This window comes from Adiantum capillus-veneris, chromosome 20, assembly GCF_014529385.1.
Source record: "Adiantum capillus-veneris isolate H3 chromosome 20, ASM1452938v2, whole genome shotgun sequence".
NCBI lineage: Eukaryota > Viridiplantae > Streptophyta > Polypodiopsida > Polypodiales > Pteridaceae > Adiantum > Adiantum capillus-veneris.
In genome coordinates, this window is record NC_140950.1 from 97068692 (window position 1) to 97095765 (window position 27074).

Here is a 27074-nt window from a genome sequence, read left to right on the forward strand (position 1 = left end):
TGTAGCACAAAAGTGCAAGGTATTTGTAAGTCAAAAAAAAAAAAAAAAAGATTAGCGTTTACAGGAATAAACTCTCAAGGTAACAAGGAGTTTTCAATGAGAGAACTCAGTTGAAGAGGATAAAGGAGTTCTAAATTGAGTTCAATTAAGGAGATTTTTTCACCTTATGGCTTTCTCTCATTAGGGGTCCAAGGATGCATACGAGGATGCAAAATTTGCTTCAAAGAGAGGCAATGCCATGTCATGTGTAGGATCGAGACCAAGGAGCACAGATGGAATGCATGGATAGGTGCGTAGGGCACATGGTGCATACATAGTTTAGGGGTGGAGTCCACACGGGTTTTAGGAGGCCATTGTTGGCCAGAGGAGTGTGTAGCCTGACACACCAAGGATTCGGTCATGATGGCCAGGGCCAAGTCTATTAAGAGAGACTCCTATGATTAGGTGGAGACTCTATGAGAGGGCTCCTATTCAAGAGGGCTCTTGTAGATCTCTTCTCAGAGGTTGCATAGCAGGCCTATGATGCCTAGGATTTAGCATATGTTACATCTCCTCCAGAAATTAATTGAGAAAAAAGTATTTCATTTACTACTTGTTATGGGCCATGGCATAACTAGTACATAATATGTTCGCACCTATCTAACTAAAGCAATCATCCTAATTTTAGTCAAAAGATGGCCTAATTTGGATAAGTGAGCTAGAACTTCCCTCAATAAAGCATTCTCATATCAATATATTCGCTATTCCAAATAAATATTTTAGAGGCTCACCTACGTGGCTCCCCCAAGTGGACATACGAGGTAGAGCTCAAGAAAACATAGGGTAGAACACCCAATACAAAGCCACCTAAGAGAAACAACAAATTGCCGCCACTTTGATGCACGATTTCCAGCTTGGGAGGGTGTATTCAAGAGCTAAGCGCAAGGGTTATCACTGATAGAAGCCACATCGCGAAGGGTGAGGCATGCATGATGTGAAACGAAATTCTCTGTGTGTAACAAAAACGGTCATGAACAGGGAGACAACACGGGCTATAAGTGGCGCCATTGAGCCAACGAGGCTTGAACTCAATATCCAAGGATAAAATTAAACCATCCCTTATGCTAACCAGTCCACCGGCCACTTGACTATGTCCAACACTTGGAGCAAAACAATTTTATTTTTAGGGGGCCACCGAGTCCCAGGAGAGGGGCTCGATTTGTTATTGGCCCCTTTACCCTATGTTCACCTTACCACAACTTGTTTAAACTTAGAAATTACATTCTCATATTTGAATAGAAAACTACAATCTTTTGTTATAAGTTTTGGATTTATACAGCAATTTCCTGCCTCAAAGTAGCATTTTTCTGATGAGAATAATGGAAGCGGGTTCACTAAAGTATTTTTTGTGAGCCTTAATCCATGTCCTTATTTGCATCAACTCATCAACCTCTCAGCTGAGTGTTCTATTTTGCTTTTGAAATTCTTCTTTTGACTATATTTCTAGATGAAAGTATCATATTTCTTCATAGTTCTTGCTCACCATAGATATGTGAACTCTCTCTCTCTCTCTCTCTCTCTCTCTCTCTCTCTCTCTCTCTCTCTCTCTCTCTCTCTCTCTCACACACACACACACACACACGCGTGTACGTGCACGCATCTCTCAAAGTCATGAAACAAAGGGTGCATTAAAAGAATTGCAAGATGTAAATCTTTTTCAAACCTATAAAAAGCACCAAAAGAGATCCATGAGGGCTAGATATATTGCTCTTGCTCACACCTTGGATATACAAACGTTTTAAATGATTGTTGTTGCTAAGTCTAGTAAGCCATAACGTGGCTAAGATACATCATAGAAACTTTAATTTTCGCCAATATTGTAAAGACCGATGAGTTCATATCCCACTCCACCATATATTAGCCGCAAGCTTTATATATCTCATACAAGAACCTACCTCCACTATGCCATATAATTGCTCAAATCCAAAGTTTGAAGAAGGATTAGACTTTACATGCCATTAGGTGAGGTCTTTGTTGGCATTGCCTGCTTGTAGGTAGTGGTGGTATAGGTGTGGAGCTTGTCCAATGTTGTACACATTTCCAAGGCTTTTTAAAGCTATTATAGGTTTCAAGGCCTTTTTAAGCTATTTTCAACGCTTGTTGTTTTTGAACTCTCACAAACAAAATAAGGATTCCGGGGCAATCCCACACAAGAAGTTTTGGACAAATTCTCACAATAATTCGCACATTGTGACTTACCTCAACAGCATGAGCTTTTGTGAGGGAGGCATTGCATACCTAGCTAGGTACGATTGGGGGCAGGGGACCGCCGGCCCGGTGGCTCTCGAACAGAAGCTCATGATGTTATGCATTGTATGAAAAACACTAACAAAGACTCCATTTTCCTACATGAGAAATTTTCTACATTTTCTTTTGCCACCGAGGGCAAGCCAATTGGTAGGATACTTACGGCCTTGGTTTCAATACTTTCGCTTCAAACATGGGCATCAAAGAATATTTCTCAAAGCGGTAACTTCTTTTTGTATAGCCTAAAGCAAAGGGTGGTTACAACGTTGCATACCTCCAACTTGATCCTATCCAAAAAAAAAAAAAGATGCCTCATGTGAATGCTTTTAGAGTCATCTTTTTTTATTGCCCTCATTTTGCTTACATAGTCATGATTGAAACATTTCTCTCGTTGATTGCAATATTGCTCTTGTTGAATTTAATGCTAAAGTTATAAATTTCTTATCAATCCTATTCTGTGAAACCCAAAAAATTTGGCACAAAAATCAAAAGCATGGTGTGTCTTTTTTCTTTATTTACTGGAGTAAATGATCTTTGTGGGCACTTTGGGTGGGTAAATTTTTTTGTGCATCAATTCTCGATGTGAAGCACTCCACGCCTCCATGGATAGCATTAGTTTCTCTCCCCTAGCATTCTGCATTGACTTGAATAGTTGCAGAGCACTTTCTTTTTGCATGAGTTTTGACATTCAACATCAGTGCAAATAATCAAAGTGACTTTTTTTGTGCATGATTTTATCTCTCTTTAATGCTATGTGCTTGTGCAGACCATTGCAAATGGCTTTTCTTATGTTCAAGAGCTCTTTCTCTATCACTATGTGCTAACAAGACAGTTGCCTTGCTTGAGTGTTTACAAAAACCTACATACGGTAGCTTTTCTTTTTAATTCAAATACAAAATTGGTTGGAATTTTTATTTTTATAAGAGTGTTTCTTATTTTGGTGCGAGAGATTCTCTCTGCGTGCCACATCTCTCTTATCTGTATGGGAAAGGATCCAATTATGAGAGACATGCCCCAACAAGGAAACAAACACCTGCAATTTAGAGGCGAAAATCTAGACTATACTTGGGATCTTGCTTGTGTGACCTCTTGTAATTTGCTTGAAATTGTACTATTATTGGGCTGGTCTCTAATCTTTCAAGAAGCCTCGAAACTGAGTTATAGAGGATTAAGATAAGATTAATAGATCATTAAGCTTGATATTACCTCATTGGTCTTATCATGCCAAATATGATGCAATTCTCACGTTTGAAAACGACTAAAAATGTGATTTCCCCCCCAAATCTACAATTCCTCAACTAGATGTCTCTATATTGGGTCCTCTGCCCTAGCACTCAGCGTTGTAGTTTCTCCATCTCTCATTATCAATAGCTTGCATGGATGTGTGTCATGTTCTTGGTCAATGCCCTTTCTTGCAACCGCAAGGTCAATGGGAACGGAGGTCTATGCTCTTGCAATATTTAGAATCTCTCCTTTTTCAAGTGTTCTCTCATTATTTGACATCTTTCACAAAATTTACACCCCTTGATGAGGGAGATTTCTATAAGCCAATGCTGTTGTAAGAGGTTCAAAAGTACATCATCAACCTCACAAAGATCCCATTAAGCCAACTTACATGCCCTCCTCTCCACAAAACTTGGTAATAACATGTAGTAGTCAAGACCCCCATATGATTAAGAATATTAGGGGTGTTTTGTGTAATCAGTGGTTCCATACATACTTCCAAAGCCAAAGAGAAAACAAAAAGCGTAATGAGGATCCTAATTTGGGATCCTCATAAAAAAGGAGAATCCATTGCAGGTCCTAAAAGGAGACCCCTAAAACCATGCCTTGTTTTTCATTCATTAACTTTATATTCTTCCGAAGAAATGCCCCTTCGTCATGAACTCATCCTTAATCATGCTCTTCAAGCTCCGACATATCCAAGTTTTGCAAACAGATTAATCTCATTTTTCACTATGATTTGGTCGGAATACTCAGATTTTTTAACTTTTCATGACACGATGTACCTATATCACTTGGAAGTTACATACATCCTTTCATGTCAAACAAATGGGTTCGATTCCTGTAACAGTTAGCATTCTTAGAGAGGCTGGCGAAGGGTGCTCATTGACAACCTCTCAATCATCACCACCTTGACTTCTCTTGCCACTATAAGAACTCACCATCGGTATGTGGTTAGCATTGATCATGTTTAGGTTGAGCAACTTACACCCTACGACCAATAAGTAAGCTATTTAGAGGACTACAAGCTTTACGAAGCTGTCCCCTTGATATTATTAAATGCAAATGTGTGCAAGTAAACACACTTTAGGAAAATTAATTAAGTGCACATAATTTTCATGATGCATTGTGGGACCTGAATCTTAGTCCGCTCATGTAATCAAAGGCTAGAGAGTACAAGAATAACTCCTACTCAAAGCAGAAGGGAAGGCGTGAAAAGTTTGCCTATCCATACTTCAATAGAAAATATCCATTGCCATATTGTCAGCAAACTTTGACAGCAAACAGGCACAGCCTAGCTTGTTCTACATCTGCCATGCGCAGTGCACGGTTGAGATTCAATGCCTATGCGCACGTTTTCCTTTAATCGTGTGTGGGGAAGACCGAGGGGTCTACGTCGGGTGATATTCTGGGGTGCGAAATGGCCAATCCCTCTTTGTCAACTCAATAACACACACGTCCGGGTGGACAGGCCTTGGAACTTTACACGTAAAACATTTCACATAACCTCCTCAAAGCAGATTTACAAGAGCAAGTATCCCTCTGATAATATAGGCACTCGCCACTCTCCATGACACTCCTAGACTTTTTTGTCAATGGTTTCAGCCAAGCAGTGCTGAACCAAAGACTTCACCCAACCAAGTCTGGCAGCACCTTCACAAGAACATATGCACCTCTTTAACACAAAACATATACCTTCACTTGTGAGGTGCTTGAGGACAAGCGCATAGAGCTTAGCTTGTCAAGATTCACACAGATGATAACCCTGCCGATCTACTAACCAAAGGTCTACATTGTGTAAGTGGCCACATAGCTCTTTAGAATATTTGTAGAAGCTTGTTTTACACAAGGGCCCGAGCAGGCCCTAGAGTAAAGTTACAATAACCCAGCCTATATGAACATATTGAAGTGTCGGCGTTTCTTGAAAATATAGCTATTTGTCGTCCTTGTTGTCTGGTAAACTGAGTCCCATAGCTCCCAGAAGATTAGAGGCAGGACCAGGTAGACCATGCTGTGATGAATATGATGCCAAAATATTTTGCAGTAAGTTCACATCAATATTCACAGGTGGAAGTCCTTCCATCTCTTCGACAATCCCCTTGAGACGAAAGGACAAAGCAATATGTTAGTAAGTCCTCTCATTAACTACTGAAGGTAAAAGAACACGTCCTCTCTCTCTCTCTCTCTCTCTCTCTCTCTCTCTCTCTCTCTCTCTCTCTCTCTCTGAGCTGAGCTGAGCTGAAAAGCAATAGAGCAGATCAATCGCATGCATGCCCTCTCCTTTGCTTCACAAGCCAGCAAAAAGAATGAAATACCTTATTCTTATCAAATGATGATGCAGTCTCTTCAACTGGAACAAAACTTTTCACTAAGCTCGAAGAAGTTAATTCTCTGCTAAGAGCCTCTGCATACTCTTCCATGAACTTGCCTTCTTCTGGTGAGGTACTCTGGAGGTCATCATCCATTGGATCCCTTCCTTCAATGTCTTCAATGTCTACCAAAACAGCAGGAGAAATGAATCAGAAATTAAGCATCCGGATGGATGTGGTGCCAGGTGATGTGCTTCTCGCAGTCACAAGTTGTAGGATGTCTTCCCTCTGCAGCAGCAGGTAGAAGTCGTTCGCCCAGATCTAGTCCATTGCAGGTAGAAGGTTGTTCAAGGGGTCTAGTGCACCAAACAATGCCTATGCCCTTCAACATCCAATCAACTGCAAGCTTCCTCAGCAAAAAAGCAGCAGCTGTTGCCCGCCTCCGCCTTGTGCTTGTCATTGGACATAATAGGCTTGCTACAGCACCACATCAATGATGTCCTCCGGCGACATCTGAAACAGGCCTAATATAGGTGCATGTGCATATGGCTGTGTTTGTATACATGGGAGTATGTCCATACATATGCAAGAGTAAATAGGGAGGTTATTCAATTGGTCCATCCAAAGGTAGGAGAGTGCACACATGTGGGTTAGTTGATCAGTAAATAGGTAAGTAAATAGATGTACACTCACAATTAGGCTTATTAAGTGCTTGTCTGTATGCAAGTGAATATAAAACACTGTACATGCTGGCACATTGTTAAGCATAGCAAAGTGCTAAACAATCTGCATTTCTCTACCACATATAAAAACGGAATCTATGGCTGACAAATCACCCAGTGGCATATATGGACAGTAGTTATCTAAGACATCGCCCAAGACCACTTGCATCTGAGTAGGTTCTGATAGTTGTGTTCGGTAAAAATATTTTTTTCTTTTATTATCCAAAGAACAGTTTGATTCCAAAAACTTCTTCCTGTTTTAACACTGAATGGCATAAAATGGACTTCCAAATCTAATTCCTTGTTTTTGCATTGATGGTACAAGAGAAGAGGGAGGGTTACCAGAGTCGCTATCTGATGAAGATGTTTTCATTTCATCCAGAGAACTGTTTGTCTTGTTTAAGGGGCATGTTTCCAGCTCTGAACCAAATGCAGATTTTAACTCTTTTAAAAAGGTCTCCATCCTGAGAGTGATAGGCCCCTCATCATCCCTGATAGAAACAGTGTCAGTACTCCCTTAAAACACACTCAAGTATCAGCATGAAAAGAATAACCAAGATATCACAACAACAATTAGTGTCAACATAAGCCTCCATGCATCTCTAAACAGTACAGCTACAAAATTATCACACAGCACATGTCCATTTACATCACCTATCACATGCGCTTTGCACAAATTTGCCCTGCATTGCTGTCAAGTAGCGAGTTTGAAAGCAAGCCTCATTGCCCTTAGCTAGTGTCACCTGGAGGTTTTTCAGATCTGCCTGGTACAGACAGCATTGGGTATAGGGATGACAAAGGCAAACTACCTACCTACCTCTTCAAACTCCCACCCAAAAGCATAGGACGAACGAGAGGACAAAGAGAGAGGGAGAGTGAAGCACAGACTCGCAGATAACAAAATTCGGAGAGGGAAAGAAAGAAAGAAAGCTTTACTAACGTCTTGTAGTGGCCAAAATTCAGCAAATTAGACAAAATGGCTGTCCTCTGGGTATCCAGCAAAAAGGACAAAGGTGCTGAAAATAAAAACACTGACATTGGGGCTCGGCAATGATTGCGGACTCCATCATCCGCTGAAGGGTGTCATGGAGGTACACCTTCATACTCTTCCGAAGCGGTGGTTAAAGGCCTGCTTTGAACTTCCGCACCTTTTCCTCGTCGGAAAATTTCCTGAAAGGTGCAACTTTCAGAAGAACCGACCAATACTTGTCAACATAAGCAGTGACTTTCTCATGTTCCTTCTTGGCGAGCCAGTCCCATCCCTTCCGGATGTCCTTCTCAAAGTTAGGTGGAAGAAATTGTTCATAAAATTCAGTTTTGAATTGAGCCTACGTTCTGGCTTGTGTACGTTCCAGAACCTTGGCTAACCACCGGTTGCTTGTTGTCTCCTTGAGATGCATCCCAACATGACGCAACTTGGATTTTTTGGTGAAGTTCCCGTTTGCAAGAGCAACCAAACTGCCGAATGAAAGAGAGTGCCTTGGCGATGTCTCTCCGTCCTATGTAGTTGACATCCTTGTCACCAAATTTGGAGATCCGCATCTTGCGGTGACCCTTTCCGTTATCCTCCTTGAACTTGGGCTTTTCTTTAGTATTACATAGAGAAGTAGTAGGAGTTTTCTTCTCAAGAGAAGATTTAGATATTTTATGAGAAGTAGATGCAATAGTATAATAGGGAGAGTATGAAGGAGATATCCTTGCTTTCGTTAAGCAGAGAAAGTTCTTTTTCCTGGCCCTTGCTCTTTCCTGATCCGGAGATCCCTTGTGCGCTTCGGCACCTCTTTCCGCATCCTCCTCCTGCGGGTTACTACCACCCGCAGGATTTTCTAACACCCATCGGCATCTGTTCCTTGCGGCTTCTTGGCTTCGTCCAAAACCTTTTGGACAGCCGGTAGCAAAATAAGTTGTTGCAATTCCGCAATTGAACTTACTTGCTGAAGTTCATCTTCAGCGGTTCTTCCGTGGCTCGTCATGGTTCTTCCCATTCCTTCCCGGAATTGTCCTCCTTTGCAGAAAAAGAGAGGAATCCGAGCTTTGATACCACTGTCTCAAACAAGCTGAAAATAAGTAAACTTTCAACTCAAAGAGATGAGGGAGAAGATCGATGCAATATTTGGGACCAGAAGCTGGGCTAGTCTCTCCCCCCCCCCCCAAAAAAGAGAATCTTTATTAGAAGGAAACTTTTTACAAGCACAAGAACCGCAGTGACCCGTCCATTCTAAATCATCGAAGTCGAGGTCAATCTCCTTCTCCTTCTCATGTGGGAAATTCCCAAGAGACAAGCTCTCAATCCTATTTCCGTCTGTTCCCAGAGCGTGAAGCTCTACAAACTGTCCGCGGAATCTCCGACCATAGGCCGAGGCCTCTTTGCTCCTTCTCTGTAAGGAAGTACCTGCAAAAGCACAAACACGAAACAACAACTTGTATCCCGAATTCACAATCGGTATAGTTGCTTTGAGTGCAGGAAAGCGAACTCTGAGTATCGCATACACAAGGAACGTCCATTTTTGGGCTTCCCATCCCCACTTACCGTCCCGCCCTCTTTTTTACGCTAAAAATCCATTTAAGCCCCATCCCCACTCCTCGGGACGCCTCCCTTGTGACTATGGAGTATCAGCTTCTCCTAATCACTGCACATTCCCGCCGGAAGTTCTCCTTGCTGCTAGCGTTGGGGCTTCTGCAAGACTGAGAGAGAGCATGGGCTGATTTTATAGGCTCCCGCACCAAGCAGGAATAGCTGGTGTAACAGGCATGGACACTCCAAGCGAGAAATCAATAGCAGCATACAAACAAAAACTTCAAAATCATTGAACTTTAATAGAGAGAGATAGAGAGAGTTTAGGACACTTTGCGGAGACGTGCCCATGTTCCCCACATCCAAAACACTTCCCCTCTTTGATGTAGTTGGCCCTCTCTCGAAGAGTGAGCCGGGGTCATGAATCCTTGTCTTTCATTTCTTGGGGACTCTTATTCTTTCTACTTTCATTATTAGAAAGTTTGTTGGGTTCTCTGAGTCAAGATCTCATCAGTGGGATAAGTCAAATTGCCTGAATGTACGGCAAAACCCCGTTTCGCATGACCCATCAATTCTTGAATAGAATTTGCCTTTTGTTCTAAGCAGTGATCTCGGATCTCTGTAGGAAGTCCGCAGCAAAACCGCTCAATCTGTTCTTTAAACAAGAGCTTCTTAAATGAAGAAGCTGGTAGAAAAGAGCTCCAAATCTTTCGCAATATGCGTCCAGAGAATCTCCCTTGGTCATCCGAAGATGATTCCAAGCAGTTCGTATATCTTGTTCGTACTCCCAAGTCAGCCAAGAAAAAATAAAAGCCTTTTGAATTTCAATTATTTAACCAGAGCTTCCTTGTTCAGTAGAAGGGTGGACCACCATGTTCGAGCATTTCCCTTGAAAAAAGAGGTAGCCCTCCGAATCTTGAAGTGCTCTGAGTAATCCCCTCCAGAGAAAGCTATGTCAAATTGCTGTATGAAGGCCAAAGTCCTCGAAGCATCTTGGAATCCAGAAAATGTAAAACTTAATTGACTGTCCACTTTCTTTAAATTCTCTAACTTTCTTGCTTTTATCTTCGAGGAAGTCATACTGGTTGGCTTTATAGAAATGCTTCTTCTTTGCGTAAAACCTGTGATCGTCGGAGTCCGAACTATCTGAGGATGAGTCCTCTGTAGAACTGTCAAAAACTGGGCGAAACTTAGGCTTCTTTGCCTTTTTCTTGCGCTTTCTGAAGCTTTGCTTTTTGCTTTGCTTATTCCCTTTCCTGTCTTCTTCGCTCGAGTCAAAAGAGCTAGAAGAACTATCAGAAGAAGAAGAAGAACTAGGTAGTCCTTCAAATCGTACACACTTCTTCTGCTTTCTTGCCGATGCAAAAGTAGATTGACGACCCAAATAACCCGGGAAGTCGGTTCCTTTCTTCTGCTTTTTGTTGTGCTTTTTGGCTTTGTTGTTCACGTCCAGAAGCTGACTAATCCATGTATCAACCACCTCTTCCAATTCTTGCTCTGTAAACATCCTCAGAGCAGGAGGTTTCTTGAGTGCCGGTTTGATGGGTGGCTTTGTGGCCTTCTGCCCCCCACTGGGTGTTCACTTCTTCGAAGAATTGCAGAGTCAAAAATTTTACAAATTTTGGGTCCTTCGCAATGTTAATCATCATCTTTGTTGGGTCGTCAACTAATTGTCGACGTTCCATCTCTTCAATCTCTGCCTGAGTAGGCCGAGGTGGGCCGTACTCTTCGTGCAAATCTTCTTCGTGATCTCCTCCCGCATCAGCAAATGCAGAAGAAGTTGACTGATTCTTTTCGAAATCCATATCTATCGCAAGAAAAGGATCGGATTTCCCGGTAGAAGAGAAATCGGTCGCGCTCTGATACCACTGTAATAAACTTGGACACCAGAAGTCAAGATTCTATAGCAACACAGCAGAGATTCACTTCAAAAAAGTTCACAATTCACACTTTAATCGACACCGCCCGGCGTAGTTCCGTGCCTAAAGATATTGGCCCCAAAGACTCGTACCCCTTTCTGTATTTCTTTTTGTATCAATCTGTGTTTAAAGTACAAGAGAGTGGGTAGGTGCTCACTCTCAAACTCTACGTCCAAATGCTCTGAGAAGTGGGGGGCCTAACCACTTATTTATTGGTTACAAGGGATGAAGCCTGAAAATCAAAAACTTAAAAGCTTTTTAAAATAAAGTAGTTCATCCCAAGAGCCTTGCTAAAATCACCCAACGTAAAATCAGCCAGTGCAAAAGCAGCAAATCCGTATGGCAGTCAGCGTAAACAGCGAAAATCCGTACAGCTGTCGTACGGCCTGCCACGTCTGCGGGTTCTGCACCGTAAAATGCAAAGATCCGTACTGTGGCCGTGTCAGTCTACTTATGTGTGTCCCGGGGTCTGCTGCCACGCCACGTCACCCATTTGTGACACTAATAAGTCCGAGGTTGGGGCACGAAGATTCTCTCACAAAAACCTACGTGTGCTGCAAAAAAGACCGAATCTTCCATAGAAGAATCTTTCTGAGCTCTGATACCACTGTGACCGTCTTGGACACTCCAAGCGAGAAATCAATAGCAACACACGAATAGAAGCTTCAAAATCACTGAACTTTAATAGAGAGAGAGAGAGAGAGAGAGAGAGAGAGAGAGAGAGAGAGCCCTCGGGGCCTCACTCTACAGAGTATCTGAACGTAGAGTTTGAGAGCAGAGGTCCCTTGGGAGTTGTACTTTGCAATGATTAATGATAAAGAAATACCAAAACGGGCAACACACTTTGGGGCCAATACCTGTGGATACAAGTTGGCCTCCACCTTCTACCTTATTTTCCTCCTTTTGGCCACCATTCATGTACTGTTTATAAGAGCCCTTGGGGCCTCACTCTACAGAGTATCTGGACGAAGAGTTTGAGAGCAGAGGTCCCTCGGGAGTTGTACTTTGCAATGATTAATGATAAAGAAATACCAAAACGGGCACCAGACTTTGGGGCCAATACCTTTGGATACAAATTGGCCTCCAGCTTCTACCTTATTTTCCTCCTTTTGGCCACCATTATTTTGCACAAGGACTGCTTTCCCATACTCATTAAGTCTTTGAGCCTTCCATTCTTTCTCTCTGGCGATAGCAACTGCCTCCTCGAAGGTGGCAGGCCTCATGGGATGCCCAAAAGCAGAACCCCAAAAGCAATCAGTTCAAAAGCACTTTCAACCAAAAGCTCTGGTCCCCAAAAGGTAGCGCTGGAGATTCTTAAAAGAAGTCAACGTAATTTGCGCAAATCCGTACAGCTTGCCACGTGACACATGCAATGCAAATCGCGAAAATTCTGTACGGCCCTACCACGTCAGCATTCGAATGATCTGCCACGTCAGCATGTCAGTGTATTTTACGAAAATCCCTTTCAGGGTTCAAGCTTGTGTCTTTCAAGGTTTCGGGCCCCACGGCCAGAGCTTCATAAGTTCTCTTCAGTCCGTTCAGTTTCTCTTGTCTACTTGGCCATTTCTCTGCCAGATGGTCATGCCACGTCATCACTTTGTGACAGCCACCTGGAATAGGGACAAAGGGGTAGCACTAGAGTGGGGGAGAGGTTTGCGGCAGAAATGGCTGCGCAAGAAAGGTATCATTGTTTTTTTATTGTCAGCCGTATAAATGAGCACTAGGTTTTTTAAAGGCCTTGGTCTTATTTAAAAGAGGGCTGCCCACTTATTAAGTGGACAACCGATCACTTTAAAAATATGAACCTAGACAAAACTCAATAAAATTGAGTGAGCTGAAAATTGATGCTATACAATCACATTCCAGGCGGCCCCAGATACAGTTCTCAAGCACACATGCAATGCAAACAAAGATTCCTCGCAGCAAAGCATCTGCTTTTCCCGGAAACACTTAAAAATATTCCGCTTTTTAGAAAAAGCTTCTTAGAACCCATCTTTATTCTTGTGATTGCGTCTTTACGCATATTCCTTTCTCCAGTTCGGATTTCCTACTACACCAAAAGAATGTTCCCTTTTCGATGCTCCCGTCACCCATCACGTGATGCATCAGGAATACTCGTTTACCAGTTGCTCCTACCGAACTAACGATACAACCCCTTCGCAATGATTAATGTCAGCCATCGATGACACATCAGAGTTGTCCATTCCTGATGGCTTTTAACAATTCCACTAGATCTACAATTCCTAATGTCACAAACTGTTGACGTATCAAGCCACTGAAGAACAGAGCCAACCTGCAACTCCCAACCGAGGGGCCTAAACCCTAGAAACAGGAGAAGAAGCAGCAGGAGTTCTCACCAACTTGCAGATCCTCACCGAGTGGGCCAAATTTTAAAGAAGTTCCAACCAACTTATGGGACCCCGTCTGATGGGAACCCAAGTCAGTAGAAGTAAAGCAGGACCACACACAAAAATTCCTTGTGTAAAAACTGATGACATGGCAACCGTACGCATGTCTTGCAACTTGTGCTGGCATGATGACATAGCACTATACGAACGCCGGCAGTTCACGTTGACATGTTGACGTGGTAGATGTACAGATTTTTGCAAAACGTGCCAGCAGCTTTTGAGACCATATGCTTGTGAGTTTGAAGCTTTTCATGTAATTGCTTTTGTAACGAGGACGGGCAGCACATGCCAATGGAAAAGAGCAGACAGAACAACTTACAACACTTCAAATAGCAACTGAACTGAAATAAATAGAGAGTGCATGACACACAAGACGGGGAGGGACGGAGTTCTACCCCAAGAGAGCATTGGCCCCAAACGTTGGCGCCCCTTTCGGTATTTCTTTAGGTACTCCATCCTCTGCACCTTCACCCGGAAGCGTGCCAGAGAATGAGCCCATGGCAAAAAAAGATAATTGCCTTGTCGCCACTGATCTTTCCATATTATCTGCTATAAGGTGCAGCGGAAGTGAGTGTTGAACTTTGCTCAAGATGAGTGCTCCAAACTGTGCTCAAGGTTCCTTTTACTTAGGGAAGGGAGAGCCTTCCGTTCTTTAATGAGAGAGTGCAAGTGATCACAAACAAGTGGATAAACGCTGTTGAATGAAGGTGCTGAGACTGAGAGATAGAGAGAGAAGAATACGACACCAGGCAAGTTGTCAAACCCTCCTCCAAGGGCCCTCTCTCGATGGCGAGAGAGGTCTACACTATTGATTGCACAAATCTGGTACAAGATACTGATGCAAGACGTGAGACTATGATGCAATGTGCGTCTAGGTCGGGGACGACGGCGACGACGACAACTGAAAATGCTATCTTCTAAGTTGTTCTTTATCTGCTGAATTTGCTGCTGCAAAAACGCTGCTGTCCAAGAACGCCGTCTGGCTGGTTCTAAAACGCTGGTTCTTGATGTCCTAAAACGCTGGTCTTCTGGTTACGAAAAACGCTGATCTGCTGGGTCTTGGAAACGCTGGAATGCTGCCTTGAAATGCTGATGTGCTGGCTACAAAAACGTTACCATGCAGGTCTTGAAAACGCTGGTACAGGGGGGCTGCAGAAGCATTGTCCAAGGGCTGAAAACGCCAGTGGTTCAATGTTGGAAACGCTGGTGGTTCATTGCTGAAAACATTGGTGGTTCATTGCTGAAAACGTCAGGAGTTCCGTTTGGGGGGTCTTGCTGAGAAGGTGCCTGATGAACACAAGGTTCCTGCTGCCTCTTCTGCCAGATTGTGCTAGCGCTAGGTTTCTTATGTAGTTGCTTATCAAATTTTCCCTACCTAGTTCCCAACAAAAGTCATTAAAAAATAATAAGTGAAAAATGTCAAAAATAGGGAAAATAGGTCTATGCACTGTAAAAATGCTCCTAATGGGTTCTGATTGTAATCTGATGATTATGTTGTGTGCAACCAAAGGATATGCATCTAATCTAAGTGTCTGGACATGCACAGTCTGCGAACAGACTCACGAAAGTGCCATATCACTTCCTAATCTAACTGAACTAACTGAAACCATGTCATGAAGTAGCTTGTCCACGTACACATAGGGTTAGATGTGCACGTGACATCCCCTCCTTTTCAAAGTGAGGTACTGGTACCGAACTGTATGGAGTCGAGGGAGATCGCCAACAGCGTCTAAAATCCTGGAAAGGACTCTTCGTCGGCCCACTCTGCTGCGTGGGTCATACGATACTTGAACTTCATAAAGGTCTGCAACGCTTGCTTCTTTGGGCCGTGCCGAAAGCGACACAAAGTCATCTGTGGCTCCTTCAATGCTTCAACTTCGTCTATAGTCATGCGTCTACCTTCTTCAAGAATCTCCGAGGATGAAAATTCTTCCAACACCAAAACATGAACATACCCATTCCATGTAAAGTAACTGGAAAAATTCTAGTCTTCTTGAAAGACTATGCATGCAATGTAGATGAACATATAGACGGAGTGTCAAACCGTTCATCAAACACATACAAACAATGGGGTCGAATCGTGGCTTTCTGATCTAAATCAATCAACTGTGGCAAAACACAATGGAACTGCCTATGCTTGATACGCAATCCTTCTTGTACTCTTTCGGATACTCTGTCATGCCAAGGAAGAGACATGGACTGTGAATTCCTTGGGTGCAAACATTTCATCTTTTCATGAGTAATCCGCATACATTCGAGTTCATTCATGAGTGAATCGTGCTCAGCGTACAATATGTCATGCCTATGAAAAGGGATCACATAAAGACGGTGACTAAAATACAGGAAAGCATCACAAACGAAACACTTGAACAATGCGTGCTGACTAATCATTCGTACACATAATACTTCCTGTGGGGGTTCGTTGGACATTGACTCGAGAGCCAAGATCGGTTCTTCGTGATCGATCGAATCTTCCTGGGGGTTCTTTGGACCTTGACTCAAAAGCCAAGATCGGTTCTTCGTGATTGATTGATCAAATCTACAACGAGGTTAGCTTCGCTAGAAAAAGCATCAACTAAATCATCATCCTTGTGAACAATCACATCTTTTTCATGCACATCATCATACTCGTGAGAAATCTCATCTTGATCATGCAAACCATCATGCTTATCATTATCATGCAAATCATGTGTGTCATGCTTTGGAAAAGAAGAGACTGAGAGAGTCTCCTTTTCCGGATTCTTTGCAATCTTTGCCTGCACATTAGAAATGAGAGATGAAGAATGAACAACTTGCTCTCCACGAATGATAAGGGGAGAGTCACTTTTGGCATTGGAAATGAACGTGTTTTCCTCCCAATCAATGAGAGGGTTATGCTCACGAAACCATCGAATGCCCAAAAGCATATCACATCCTGAAAGAGGAGAGACTACAAATTTTCTACGGAAGGACACTTGTTGAACAGTGAACAAAACATCAAGGCACTCTTGCCTGATGAGAGAGTCCATACCGGGAGAGGAGCCTGACACCTCAAAAGGAGATGTCTTGCGAACCTCCAATCGGGCTCTTTCTACAAGAGAGTCACTAATCAAATCATGTATACTGCCTGGGTCAAACAATATGACAAAACGTTGCCCTTCACATGACCATAACACTTGATGAGAGACTCATCAATGGGAGGATCATGAGAGACTTGGGTCACACTAGTGTTCTCATTTATTGCATTGACAGAGGAAGTGGGCTCTGTGGGTTCTTTAGATTCATTAGATTCAAGCTTAGGACATGTTCTTTTTATGTGACCCTTGATGTGACAATGAAAACAACGACCTTCCTTAGAATAAATGCGTTGTTCTTCCGACGTGATGTATCCTCCTAAAATGCCTTGTTCTGCTTTTTCATCTGGAGTGAGCTTAGGTTTAGTAATTTTGTAAGCTCTACCCTTAGGTTCATTTGGGAGTTCTTTTCTGAGAGACTATTGTAAGCTTGGTTAGAAGAGTTATCGCTCTTACCAGTCTTACCGTTCTGAGGGTTCTAAGAAGTCTGAGAGGTACTTGTGGAAGTCTTGTTTTCCTTCGGCTTTCCCTTGTTGTGCTTCATCTCCTGTGCAAGAGCAATCCCTACCGCCTTGTTGAGATCAATTGGATCAAGTACCTCAACATCAAACTTAATATACTCGTCCAATCCATAAAGAAATGCCTCTTTGCGCTCCACATCCGATTTGCATAATTGTGTGCCGAGCTCCAAAACACGATTAGAGAAAGACATAACTGGCATACCATTTTGCTTGACAGCGCCAATCGTCCTTCAATTGTGCTAGGTACTGCGGTGGCATGAACCGCGCCTTGAGATTGTCTTGGAAGTCGTCCCAATTAAAAAGGAAAGGGGCGCATCTTCGTCGGCTTCCTCTAGGTGCGCGGCCAATTGTGCCTCTTGCCATGCGTGGTACCAGTTTATGGCATCACCGGCAAGATACATAGCTTCCGTCAAAACCTTGCTATTTCTTGTCTTCTTAGTTATAGCAAAATAAGCATTAAATTGATGCAACCAAGAATGAATAATCGTAGCATCCATCTTACCATCATACTTACTGAACTGGATCTTCTCTCTGACGAGGTTGTTGGAGTCCGAATCTCGGCTTGCACCACTGGATGAACTACCAACATCTTTGGCCAGCTCGGACTTCGAGGTGAGAACCTGTCATACCAATTCTTGCATGCGTTGGTCTCTCTGTACCTCACGCTCTGCTCGTCTTGCTTCGGCCGCTTCGCGCTTTCTCACGCTCACGCTCATGCTCAATAGTCATCTTTCTTTCTTCGGCCACTTCCTTTCTTGTGGCAGCCGCCAAGCGCGCTTGCACAAGCTCACGCTCCATAGTAGCCTTTCTTTCTTCGGCCGCCAAGCGAGCTTGCTCAAAGTCGGCCGTTCTTTCTTCGACTGCCAAACGAGCTTGTTCCAAGTCGGCCTTTCTTACTACTTTTCTTTCTTTCCGTTCCTCGTCCACCAAGCGCGATTGTTCACACTCGTGATCTTGTCTTTCTTGGCGTTCACGCTCCACGGCAATGCAAGTCGCTTCTTGTTTTGCCATCATCGACTTGACCAAAGCCTCCATAGGATTTGGTGCAAACCGTGGCATAGATGGGGAAGGGGGAGGGTCGGAAAAACCTCCTGGTGGGGAAAATTCTTCTTCATCTTCTTCATGCCCATCACCTTCATGCAAAGTATCCATTCCGCTTTGGGTGATGACCATACACTGAGATCTTTGGTTCTTAAGTTCACGAGGAACTTGGGGTCTTGTGGGTCTTGGGTTCTTGGGTTCTTGAGTTCGTGAGGGTCTTGAGGTTCGTGAGGTTCTTGAGTTCTTCAGGGTCTTGAGGGTCTTGAGGTTCTTCTTCTGCTTGCAATCTATGTTAGAGAAGGATCTTCTCTGCACCCGAGCTCTACTCCTTTCCGTGGGCACACCCCTTGGAGGCATTGCGCTCACACAAAGGTTGCTTTTTCCCACCTCAAGTTGATTGGCCGGCCGCGAAGTGCACGGTCCGCTCTCAATGAGTGAAAAGAGAAACAAGGGGAGGCTCGACAAGCCCTTCTTTCTTGGATTTCCTGTCACTCTTCAAAAACACGATTAGGAATCGACACGCCCAAGTGGACTTGGGTTACGTGCGACCACAACAAGCAAAAAAATTTATTGTGGTTCTTTTCTTCAGATGCAGAACACTGTCAAAGCTCTGATACCAATGTAAGGTGCAGCGGAAGTGAATGTTGAACTTTGCTCAAGATGAGTGCTCCGAACTGTGCTCAAGGTTCCTTTTACTTAGGGAAGGGAGAGCCTTCCGTTCTTTAATGAGAGAGTGCAAGTGATCACAAACAAGTGGATAAACATTGTGAATGAAGGTGCTCAGACTGAGAGATAGAGAGAGAAGAATACGACACCAGACAAGTTGTCAAACCCTCCTCCAAGGGCCCTCTCTCGATGGCGAGAGAAGTCTACACTATTGATTGCACAAATCTGGTGCAAGATACTGATGCAAGTCGTGAGACTATGATGCAATGTGTGTCTAGGTCAGAGACGACGGTGACGACGACGGCTGAAAATGCTATCTTCTGAGCTGTTCTTTATCTGCTGAATTTGCTGCTCCAAAAACGATGAGTTGCTGCTGTCCAAAAACGTTGGCTAGCTGGGTTCTAAAACGCTGGTCTGCTGGTTACAAAAACCGTTGATCTGTTGGGTCTTGGAAACTTTGGAATGCTGCCTTGAAATGCTGATGTGCTGGCTACAAAAACGCTACCATGCAGGGCTGGAAAACATTGGTACAAGGGGGCTGCAGAAGCGTTGTCCAAGGGTTTAAAATGCAAGTGGTTCAATGTTCGAAACGCTAGTGGTTCATTGCTGAAAACGCCAAGAGTTCCGTCTGAGGGGGGGGTTTTGCTGAGAAGGTGCCTGATGAACACAAGGTTCCTGCTGCCTCTTCTGCCAGATTGGACTAGCGCTAGGTTTCTTATGTAGTTGCTTAGCAAATTTGCCCTACCTAGTTCCCAACAAAAGTCACTTAAAATAACAAGTGAAAAATATCAAAAATAGGGAAAATACGTCTATCCACTGTAAAAATGCTCCTGATGGGTTCTAGTTGTAATCTGATGATTATGTTGTGTTCAACCAGAGGATATGCATCTAATCTAAGTGTCTGGACATGCATGGTCTGCGAACACACTCACAAAAGTGCCAGATCACTTCCTAATCTAATTGAACTGAATTGAACCCATGTCTTGAAGTAGCTTGTCCACGTACACATAGGGTTAGATGTGCACGTGACATCTGTACAATTCTTTGAAAGCATCGAGTACAAAGATGTTGTTAAATCAAGTCCTACCACAGTTTTGGCTTTTTTGGCAAGAGGTTGCACTGGAGGTTTGTTACCCTTATGGGACCGGATATAGGAAGTATGCTCCATTTGAAAGCATTCAAAGCACTTGTCTTCTTGCTGCAAAGTTTCTTGTTGCCAGGTGGTCAAACGAGGTTGAGTCAAGGTGTCTTGAGAATCCCGAGAATTTGTGCGATGTTGTCAAGGATTCTAGGTGTTTGCCGGTTTATCATCCGTGATAAATTCCAATCTTCCTTTCATAAGTTTATAGCTGACCGTCGCAACATAAACTTGCTCGGACAAACCGTATGTCAGAAATTGATGATGTGGCAATGCAACCTGGACACACACACAGGGCAAAGTGATGATGTGGCTGACTGTACGAAAATCCTTGATTTTTGCGCTTGCAGTGCTGACGTGGCAGTGTACCAAACTTGGACACTTCAAGCCAAGAATCCATCGCAACAGCACCAAATAACCACTTCAAACAATTCACAGATTTGCACTGGCCCGGTGGAGTTCCGTGCCTAGAAATATTGGCCCCAAAGTCTGGCGCCCCTTTCAATATTTCTTTTTGAATTAATCAGTTCAAAGTACAAGAGAGTGGGTCAGGATTCACTCTCAGACTCTGCGTCCAGATGCTATGAGAAGTGAATGCCCAAACCACTTATTTAAAGTTACAAGGGATGCCCAAAAGCAAAGCCCCAAAAGCTTGAAAGCAAAAGCCTAAAAGAAAGCATGGCTCTTTCTCTCTCTCTTGCTTGTAAAAAAGCAATGGAACTCTCTCTATCTCTCTAGCTCAAATTGCGTAGGAGAAAAAGCAGTGATTTTCCGTACGGCTGGCCGCAAAACGCGTCGCAACACGGAAATCCGTACCAACTGCCACGTGGCATTTCCCCGGAAATTTAGGGTTTCAGCCAGAAATTAGGGTTTGCTGCAAATTAGGGTTTCTGGCAGATTTTAGGGTTTGGAGGAATTTTAGGGTTTCGGCCAAAAATTAGGGCTTCTGCTGTCCGCCACGTCATCACTTTGTGACATACCCCCCTCTTGAAAGCATTGTAATCGACCGCGGATACGCCTGCAAATCCGACAAAAGCCATAAACCGTCTTAGCAAACACTGACTGTTAGTACCTACGTACTAGGAACACACATCTAGCACATGTACCAAATCGACAGTCACATCACACGACACCACAGGACATCACATGACATTCAACATTCATTCGGATCTTAGAGCATGATTTATCGGCAATGTAGCTAGCAATCACATCTAGGTCCAATCGGGACCTCATCGATGTCCGATTGACTAACCCCTATTGCAACCATGTCTATTCGAGATCAATCGCACCAAAATGCTACAGTCATTTCGTCTATCAGTTCCTGCACTTAAGAGAAGTCAAGAACAAATCAGTATCATAATCAGGAATTCCATTTCATAAAGTCATACAGCAGAATACTGTTAGCTCTCAGTATCCCTGAAGCTCAAAGAGACATCAATGACTCTAGTATCTAAATCAAGGCATCTGTTGACAAAGGAGCGGAGTGACTCCCCTCTTGTGCATCCCACTGCACCAGATCTCCGGCCAAGCTGATTTCTGGGTTCCATTTGGAGTAGACTATGCTAAACCAAAAGCATCGAGGTAAAGTTTCACAATCTGAGGAGTATCTGCTAGGTCCTCCTCCTCCATCCACTTCGCATCTAGTGCAGGATAATTCTTGAACTTAACCAAGAACCACCTTCGGACTTTACCTTTATCAAGAACAAGGATCTCCTCGTTTTCTTCCACTTCTGGTTGCTCATCAGGCTCCCCATCATCAGGCACATCACCTTTAAAAGGTTTCAAGAGACTCACATGAAATGCATTGTGAATCCTCCAAGTATCTGGCAATTTCAATCGAAAGGAGACATCATTTATCTTTTCAGTGATCTAGAAAGGTCCGTAGTATCGCATACTAAGCTTTGGAAAAAGCCTCTCCTTTCCCTTTTTCTTTCGTAGGCGTGCCTTCTCAAAACGTAAGAGCACCCAATCATCCTCCTTCAATTTCATGTCGCGACGATGGCGATCCGCTGCCTTTTTCTGTCGTTCTTGAGACTTCTGCAAAGTCTCGCGAACCTTGGCAAAAGCCGTATCCAAATCTCGCGTATATTCATCCGCTTCAAAGACCTTATCTTTCGTGCTCAGGAAGGGTGGAACCTTTGCAACACCTTCAACAATCTCAAATGGCGCCTTCCGCGTCGAAGAGTGTATCGTGTTATTGTAGGCAAATTCCACCAAAGGTAAGTATCTTTCCCATTGAGTCTTCTGATCTGAGATATAAGACTTCAATAAATCTAGAACCACTGAATTGGCAATCTCGGATTGCCCGTCAGTCTGCGGGTGGAACGATGACGAGAATTGTAACCACTTGCCAATGTTCTCCCAAATTGCCTTTCAAAACAAACTCGTAAATCTGGGGTCTCTGTCGGGGCGGGTGGGTATGGGTAAAGGCTGTAACAATCCCTGTGCCTTATGCCTGTCAAACTTGACCTTCTGGCATACTAAGGAACTGCGCACAAACTCTTCCACATCCTTTTTGAGTCTCGGCCAAAAGGAGTATCTCTCTACCCCTTTCATGGTGGTAGCAATGCCGCGGTGACCCGTAAAGGGTGGACAGTGGCATTCAGTCATAACCTTTTCCCTCAACGGCTGTGTAACACACAACATAGTCTTTTTCATCAAGTAGCCTTTCCGAAGGGAGTATCCAACTACTGTCTCCCCATCCCGTATCCGTGTGAAAATATCTACAAAATCTCTGTCTGTGGCATACTTATCGACCATATCCTCGAAGCTCCTATGATGTATCGCGGAAATAGCCAGAACCAACAATTTCCGAGACAAAGCATCTGCCACCACATTCTTCTATCCCTGCACATGGACAATCTGGAAGTGAAACTGTGACAAGATGTTCGCCCACCGCATCTGCTTTCCGATAGCTGCTTCTGTGACAAGAAGTAGCGCAAACTCTGATGGTCTGTAAAGACAGTAAAATTCGCTCCGAGTAGGTAATTCCGCCACTGAGTAAGAGCATGGATAACCGCCAAAAGCTCTTTCTCATATATCTGTGCTGTCATCTTCGTCCTAGAGAACAATCGGCTCTCGTAAGAAATGGCCTTCTTGCATCAAGACCGCACCCAGACTACGACCACAAGCATCACAATATACTTCAAATGACTTCTGCAAGTCCGGCAAAGTCAAAACTGGTCCCGTAGTCAATTTCTCTTTCAAAGTCCGAAAGGCAGTCACGTCTGTGGATCCCCACGAGAAAGGGACTCCTTTTTGTGTCAAGATATGCAAAGGGGAAGCAACCTCTGCAAACTTTCGTATGAACCGCTTGTAGTACAAACACAGTCCGAAGAAGCTTCTAACTTCATGGACATTCTTTAAATCAAGCCAATCACAGATAGTCTCTATCTTGGCCGGGTCTATTTACACTCCAGCTGCTGAGACAATGTGTCCCAAAAAGTGTATCTCTGGTAGGAAAAATTCACTTTTCTTTGCATTAATCACTAACTTGTGATCTCGTAATGCCTGAAAGAGCTGAAGCAGATGATCTCTCTGTTCTGCCTCATTCTTGGAGAAAACAATGATGTCGTCAAAGAAAGTGCCAACAAATAGTTTGTACTCTCGAAAAATCTTGTCCATCATCCGGTTAAATGTCGCAAGAGCATTGGTTAAGCCAAAAGGCATCACCAAAAACTCAAATAACCCAAAAGTAGTCCGAAAGGTTGTCTTGTAGACGTCTCCCGACGCAATTCGGATCTAATGATATCCACTCTTCAAGTCAATCTTGCTGAAGCACGAAGATCCCTGTAACCTGTCGAGTATATCATCGATCCTAGGAATCGGAAATCTGTTCTTGATGGTGATTTTGTTGAGAGCTCTATAATCAATGCACATCCTCCAAGATCCGTCTTTCTTCAAAACCAACAACATTGGAGAGCAACACGGTGAAGTACTAGGCTGGAGAAGGCCCTTTTCCAAGAGGTCTTTCACTTGGTTCATAATCTCTTCATTCTGTGCTCGGCTCACACGGTAAGGTGGCCGGTTCGGTGGTGTACTTCCAAGTATCAGATCAATGGTATGATCTTCAAGACGAGCAAGTGGTAACTCTCCTGGTAGGCCCTCTGAGAAGCAATCGGCGTGAGAGTGGAGAAAATCTTGGCATTCTTTATCAAGTTTAGACATATTTGTCCTATCCTTATCGCTCAATTCTTTCATAAAGATCGAGTAAACAAACATACTGGATTTCATTAATTTTGAAATGGCCGAAGCCGATACAATAGGGACAGACTCGCCCTTCACTTTAATATCAAGTACACTTGTTATGCCCTTTTCTGTAGTCAAAGTCGCTTTTCTCGCCCGATAATCAACCACGGCGTTGTTTTTGTGGTACCAGGGAATCCCTACGAGAACATCACAACACTCCAAAGGCATTATGAAGAAGTCCTCATGCCCCAAATACCCCTAACAATGCAACTGAAATTTGCCAATGACAGGTGTAATGGCTACGTCCCTGCCGGGTGCCGCTAGAACTGCCTCTGCAAGTGGTCCCATCCGATCGGGAGTAATCTCAAGCCGCGCCGCAAATTCCGGTGCAATGAAGTTGGCCTTGGCTCCTCCATCAAAAAAAATCAGGGCCTCTTGATCTTTCACTTTGCCCCAAGCTCGGCAAAGTTCTGTACTCTCATCCATGGTGTCGGGATCGGTACCCACACAATCTGGAACCAGTCCTGTTTTCGTCTTGCCTTTTCGTCCACGTTCCTCAACTGCTCTCGAACTCTCAGGCCTGTCGTCGTCCTTACCATTCTGTTCTTTTTGTGCCTTTTTAGGGCACTTCGCGAAGATGTGTCCCGGTTCCCCGCATCCAAAACACATTCCCTCTTTGATGAATTGAGCTCGCTCCCGAGGAGTAAGCTTGGGTCGTGCATCCTTTTTCTCTGGGTTGCTCTTTTTCTTTCTACTTTCATTCCATGAAGTCTGTTCGGCTCGCTGTGTCATGTTCTCATATGTGGGGTAAGTCAGACTGCCAGAGTGAATGGCAAACCTCCGCTTCGCATGACTCATCAACTCCTGAATAGAAGCTGACTTCTGCTCCAAGCAGTGATCTCGGATCTTTGTAGGTAGACCCAAGGTGAACCGCTCAATCTGTTCTCTGAACGTGATCTTCTTGAATGAAGAGGCGGGTAGAAATGAGCTCCAAAATCTTTCACAATAAGCATTGATTGTATCTTTCTTGGTGATCTGAAGATGGTTCCAAGCAGCTCGTATATCTCGTTCATATTCTTGCTCAACCAAGAAGAAATAAAAAGCTTTTTGAATTTCAGCCATTTAACTGGCCCAGTCTTGTTTAAATGAAGCGTGGACCACCAAGTACGAGCATTCCCCTTAAGGTAAAAGGTAGCTCTCCAAATCTTGTAGTGAAACCGGCCCGTAGGGCGGTAGATGTTAGCTTTCACCCGATTCTTTTAACACTTAGACTTTACGACATAAAGCAATAGGTTAAAAGGAACCTTTAACTGAGACTGAATTACACTTCAAGACAAATAGCACGGCGAGGAAGCTACAATGCTTCCAAGCAGAAAGCGACACCTGTAGGCCCCAAAGATTGGCGCCCCTTACGGTATTTCTTTATTCTTTAACAGAGGGAATAAAACCTGTGGTTCCCCTACAAGCTGCCCCGCACAATCTGGCCTGAATTCCAACTGTTCAGGCCCGATTTCGGCAACATAATTGTACTAGGACCCTTCACAGTCAGTATTTCCACGCATTAGATGACTTTCCCGACGCATACGGACACTTTGCAAAACCTGGCGAGAATCTGCAGCACGCTGAATTCTCTGTTTTCTGCCCCGAAAATGTGCCAGATCACCTCTATAGCGGTCCCCTCGCGTCCCCGAACCTCCTGGGGGTATTAGGGTCCGTTTAGGGCCGAAACCCTAAACCTGCAAAAATACACAGCAGGCTGTAATTCCCTGTTTCGGGCTCCGTTTCGCGTGCCGGTCGCATCTGTAGCAAGTCCTCGAGCTCCCGCACCTGTAGGGCTACTTGCCCTTTGAATCGGACGAGATTTCGCACGTGAAACCTCTCCGAATTCACCTGTACCTGCGGGGGATTAGCCGCTAGCTAATCCAATACCTGTGCAAGAGGCTCTTGCCTCTGCAATCGCGCATGAACCCACATAGCTGTACATTGGTCAAATGAAAAGCCCACTAGAGGGGCATAACATACTGCTCATAGGGGAGAGAGAGAGCAGTGCGTAGCGTGCAGGGCATCACTCCTGGCACTGCACTGTACATAAGAGGGAAAGGAAGCACTCCATAGCTCTTGCAACCTGTTGCAATCCACCTACTGCTAAAAAATGCACCCCCTTCCTCTTGAAGACTCCCCTCAAAGTGGCAGAAGTGCTCACAGAGTGATACCTCGCCCAGTTTTCGATTTTGGCCAACTTGGCTAAAAATATCTCAATTGTTGCGTCAGTTGACTTGGCAGCAGAGCAATAAAATGTTCCCTTGGTTATACCGAAGGTAATGACGCGAACACATTTCACGGCCCAAAATAGAAGTTCCCTAAATTTTAGGAGATGCTTCCATGGCACTCACACTAGTCATCTACCATCAATCACCACTGGAACCACATCGAAAAATACAATGTCAACGAGCTGTCAAGTGTTTTTTACTCGTAGCCCCACCGTGGCTAACCTTAATCCATTTGCCCAACTTCAGTGCTCACTGGCCGTCCGGCGTAAACTCACTGTTTGCCTCACACCATGCAACTCGGGCATTGGCATTTCCAGAGGGATGCTTTAAAACAAATCAAATAAATTTCCCCCAAAAAGAAATCAACAAGTAAAGTTACCACAGACTCGTGACATACCCCCCTCTTGAAATCGCAAACGTCCTCGTTTGCATGAATATCAATCCATAAGTGTGTACAACACTTCGTGGACACCGTATCACGGCTGTCAACCTTTTCGTGTGTACACACATGGTTAACATGGTACGAGACATACATGCTCATAGTTAACACTCTTGTGTATTCAACACTTGTTAACTCATGTATGGTCTACCTGTGAGACTGTTCTATTGACATAGTGGATAGCCTTCACACTCTGCCACTGGCTTTAATAGAGTCCATAACTTTTAGTACACTTGGAATCCTTTCAAGCATAATAAACCAACAGTTTAAAAATGCGTCAACATGTACTCATTAGAAGCAATTATTGTACTCTTGACAACTGACAAGACATACTTACTTCTATAGCACTGAACAAACTTTTATTCCCCAAGGGCA

General features: G+C 43.9%; 1 protein-coding gene across 1 annotated transcript in view; it reads right to left on the reverse strand.

Moving 5' to 3' along the window:
* Nucleotides 1-4991: 4991 nt before the first annotated feature.
* Nucleotides 4992-27074, reverse strand: part of LOC147432952 (suppressor-like protein) — a 45321-nt gene continuing 23238 nt past the window's right edge. The window contains exons 3-5 of the mRNA XM_086492701.1: nucleotides 6884-7032; nucleotides 5826-6004; nucleotides 4992-5608 (exon numbers count right to left, since the gene is read on the reverse strand). Of these exons, the coding sequence (XP_086348827.1) occupies nucleotides 5444-5608; nucleotides 5826-6004; nucleotides 6884-7032 (493 nt within the window). The 3' untranslated portion in view covers nucleotides 4992-5443. The remainder of the gene's footprint in view (nucleotides 5609-5825; nucleotides 6005-6883; nucleotides 7033-27074) is intronic.